A 4148-nucleotide genomic window follows, 5' to 3' on the forward strand; every position below is an offset into this window, starting at 1 on the left:
TGAGAGAGATGTCCGACAGAGTATTCTCATGCAGTCGCAGTCCGATTACCTCTCCTTTGCTGAAGCTCTCACGCCACGCGGGAACGACATGGATCATCTGACGCAAGCCGGACTTGCTCCTCCAACGACTTATTCCGGCAGGATGGAGGCGTTCATGTGTAAATAAGGACGCCAAGCGGGTAGTTGTTGCTTTGCAGTTCGTGCACCTTGCACTCTCGTCTGAATTGCTACTCAGAAGAAGTCAGGAGATCGATGGCGCCGGCAGCCGTCGCGCTGCTCGTGGTGCTCATCCCGGCCATTTTCACGGCGACGGCGAGCGCCGCGGTGGTGGAGCACACCTTCAATGTAATTCTCGGTGCCGTTTCCTACATGATCCGTGGTGTCTTGCAAGTTTCCATTATTCCCTTGCTTGCTGGGCGTCGTTCTAACTTGTGCGTCCGCGGTTTGCAATGGCTCGCGCGTGCTTGAAAACCAGGTGGGCGGCATGGAGATCTGGCAGCTCTGCATGAACAGCGTGATATACACGGTGAACCAGCAGCTGCCGGGACCGACCATCGAGGTTAGCGAAGGCGACACCCTCGTCGTCCACGTCGTCAACGGCGCGCCGTACCCAATGTCGATGCACTGGTAAGTTAAACCACGCGCCATGTGACCATTCCGTTCCTTTCTCTCAACTACTGTGTTCTTCGTGTGTGGCAAAACAAGTACAAGGCCGATCTGCTTCTGGGCGCCAGCCCATTATTCCTACGGTTTTGGGCCCATTTTGACGACATTTTTTTTTCCTCCATGCGTGTGGCAGGCACGGCATATTCCAGCTGCAGAGCGGGTGGGCCGACGGCGCCCACATGATCACGCAGTGCCCGATACCGCCTTCCGGCAAGTTCACCTACGTCTTCAACGTCACCGGGCAGGAGGGCACGCTGTGGTGGCACGCCCACTCTTCCATGCTCCGGGCCACCATCTACGGGGCGCTCATCATCAAGCCCAGAGGCGGCTACCCGTTCCCGGCGCCGTACGCCGAGATCCCCATCCTGCTAGGCGAGTGGTGGAACAGGAACGTGGACGACGTGGAGACCGACGGGCTCCTCACCGGCCTCGGCCCGGCGATGTCCGACGCCTTCACCATCAACGGCTCGCCGGGCGACCAGACCCCCTGCGGAGGCGCTGGCATATTCCAAGTGGAGGTGGAGCCCGGCAAGACGTACCTCCTCCGCATCATCAACGCCGCCGTCAACGCCGAGCTCTTCTTCCGGGTGGCCGGCCACACCTTCACCGTGGTGGCCGTCGACGCCAGCTACACGAACCCGCACCCCACCGACGTCGTCGTCATCGCGCCGGGCCAGACCGTGGACGCGCTCATGTCCGCCTCCGCCGCGCCGGGGCGGTACTACATGGCGGCGCGCGCGTTCGAGAGCAAGACCGTGGCCAACCCGCCGCCGTTCGACAACGCCACGGCCACGGCCGTGCTCAGGTACAGGGGCGTCCCGGACGCCGCCCCCGCGGCTATGCCGGCGCTGCCGCCCTACACCGACGTGGTCACCGCCGCCAGGTTCTACTGGTCGATGACCGGCCTCGTCCGACCGGGCGACCCCGTCGTGCCGACGCGCGTCGACCACAGCATGGTCGTCGCGTTCGGGCTGGAGCAGGCGCCGTGCGCGCCGGACCAGACCAAGTGCCAGGGGTTCGCCGTCGTGGCGTCCATGAACCGGTACTCGTTCCGGTTCCCGGAGGAGGTGTCGCTGCTCGAGGCTCTCTTCAGGGGCGTGCCGGGCGTGTACTCCGAGGACTTCCCGAGGTCGCCGCCGGCGGTGGCGGCGGCCAGGAGGGCCACGTCGGTGAGGAAGGTGAACTTCAACGACGTGGTGGAGGTGGTGCTGCAGAACGAGGCGTACAGCAGCGTGCTCGGCGCCGAGAACCACCCGATCCACCTGCACGGGTTCAACTTCTTCGTGCTGGCGCAGGGGCTCGGGCGCTTCGACCGCGGGATGAAGAGCACGTACAACCTCGTGAACCCGCAGGTGCGCAACACCGTCGCCGTGCCGGCCGGCGGCTGGGCCGTCATCCGCTTCACGGCGAACAATCCAGGTGAGAGTTCGCAGCAAGCTAAATTGTTTCTTCAAAATCTGAGACGATGAGCCGTAAATTTTTAACCCTTCCTGTTGGCGGCGTAATTGTGACAAAATTGCAGGTATGTGGTTCATGCACTGTCACCTGGACGCGCACCTGCCATTGGGGTTGGCCATGGTTTTCGAGGTGCTCAACGGACCGGCGCCGAATCTGCTACCTCCACCTCCTGCAGATTTCCCCAAGTGTCACTGAACGTGATCGACGTACAGACTCTGCCTTTGCTTGACAGGTCCATTTGAAACCAAAAACGAGATGAGAGTGTGCGAGACAGCACGTGTGTGCGTAGTCGTTTCTTGTCGCGTATGGCTGCCCGATTTCATTGTGTTGTGCATGGCAAATGATTCCTTATTTTTCAATTCCAGTCGTTAATAAAGCTATGTTGAGGGGTTCGTGTTCTTTGGTATTCAGGCCCAGTGTCAATCTGTAAATGTTCGGGAAATGCGTAGCGTACCAGCGTGTAAGCATCATCAATCGCACGAGGGATCAGAAACCATCGTGAAAAAAATACGCATATTGTACAATCTTTGCAGTACGATTACAGAACACAGAAGAGAGTCCATAGTTGGATGGACCACAAAGTGTGCGATACCGTGCACAAACACAGTAGAACTAAAATACAGACAAACAGTCAAACCACAAACTTCTCTATAGAAGACAGTAAAAGAATCTATTTACATCGGTGCATACATTAATTTGTAAGCACCACTGAAAGTAACATAAACTTGCACCCTACATTACATTGTTATCGAAGATCTTAAGAATACATTGCAAGAATTTCATTACATCGGTAGCTACATTAGTTAGTAGGCGTACACCACTAAGGAATAGGTATTGCACGTCCAGGCCCCAGCGACAGGCCGCAGATATGAAGTGCCGTCAGTTCAGCAATGATCGAATGCAGTGAGCACAACCATCTTCAGTTGAGCTGCTACAAGAATCCCAAAGAAGTAACACAAAACAAAATAGATGCAGAACAAACATAAACCTTTCATATATTATGCCAAGATCGCACTGCAGCAAGACCATGAGTCTCTAACTGTTAGCACATTGAATTCAGTGCACAACAATGTAACCATCCTAAAAATTATTATTGTACCAGTAACCCAATTTATACTGATTCAATCCTAGCAAGCTGTAACATGTGCTTCAAGTCTTGGCACTCGAGGTAAGGTTCACTTCAGAGCAATGAATGTCACAAGCGCCAGCCATTCTACAGTTTCAATCTAGAACCCATGGGAGCGGTGAACACTGGGTTTGAGAAAATCCGTGACCGTGATAACATCAGTTTTGACCAAACCAGTGGGGTGATATGTAACCAGTACCCTCCCACTTCATGCCACTAAACCCCCATTTAGAATATCTACTACAAAAATGCTTGTATTTAGCTCTACTTTATACCTACAAATCAAATCTGCACAAAGTTTCAAAGTTCAAGCTAAAAGTAGATAACTGACCATTTTCTGGGTCCGAAACTGGGTGGAAACCACAAGAGACCTGATACAGCAAGATTCTGATTTTCACCCACCATCCAGTATACCAAACCATTGTTAACCCACAATTGGTGAATCCAAAATTATCAATCCGATGGTGGATCCAGAAGAGTCTGGCATGGCAATTGCTAACTTATCATGGCTGCCACCAACCTTGTATCTCATCAGAATCAATAAAATGTTCACTTAATCTTGCCCAATGATTTGTATCTAAACAACATTATATTTTTGATTTGTTTGCTAGATGCCTAGGGCCTCGTTTGGAACCGCGTTGGTGGCGTGTCTGGTGGGGAAACGCGGAATAATCCCGCCGAACGGTCCACGGCAAGCGCACTCAGCGAACCACGGCAGACGCAAAACACGGGATTTTCAACTGCGTACGCAAGAAGTGGGGTCGGAGCCACAACTCACTTCCTGGTGACACGCAGCTGCGGGACATGGTTCCAAACACGGCCTAGATCTCTAGCCAATTCAATAGCGCCAAACCAAACCGTGCGCAGAGGGAAAAGGTAGAACCCCCCCCCCCCCCCC

At 54.3% G+C, this 4148-nt stretch overlaps 1 protein-coding gene across 1 annotated transcript; it reads left to right on the top strand.

Annotated features, from left to right (window-relative positions):
* LOC117855192 (laccase-8) lies at window positions 1-2530 on the top strand. The gene is made up of 4 exons (XM_034737488.2): window positions 1-345; window positions 476-627; window positions 800-2085; window positions 2189-2530. Exons 1-4 carry the CDS (start codon window positions 253-255, stop codon window positions 2317-2319), a joined length of 1662 nt encoding a protein of 553 aa, XP_034593379.1. The 5' UTR covers window positions 1-252; the 3' UTR covers window positions 2320-2530.
* The last annotated feature ends 1618 nt before the right edge of the window (window positions 2531-4148 follow it).

Source organism: Setaria viridis, chromosome 5 (genome assembly GCF_005286985.2).
Source record: "Setaria viridis chromosome 5, Setaria_viridis_v4.0, whole genome shotgun sequence".
NCBI classification, from domain to species: domain Eukaryota; kingdom Viridiplantae; phylum Streptophyta; class Magnoliopsida; order Poales; family Poaceae; genus Setaria; species Setaria viridis.

Bases quoted from the DNA above. Each gene is read 5' to 3' on its own strand.
- LOC117855192 (XM_034737488.2), top strand. From the start codon at position 253: ATGGCGCCGGCAGCCGTCGCGCTGCTCGTGGTGCTCATCCCGGCCATT. The intron at 346-475 runs GTAATTCTCGGT...CTTGAAAACCAG, and splicing joins TGGTGGAGCACACCTTCAAT to GTGGGCGGCATGGAGATCTG. The intron at 628-799 runs GTAAGTTAAACC...TGCGTGTGGCAG, and splicing joins TACCCAATGTCGATGCACTG to GCACGGCATATTCCAGCTGC.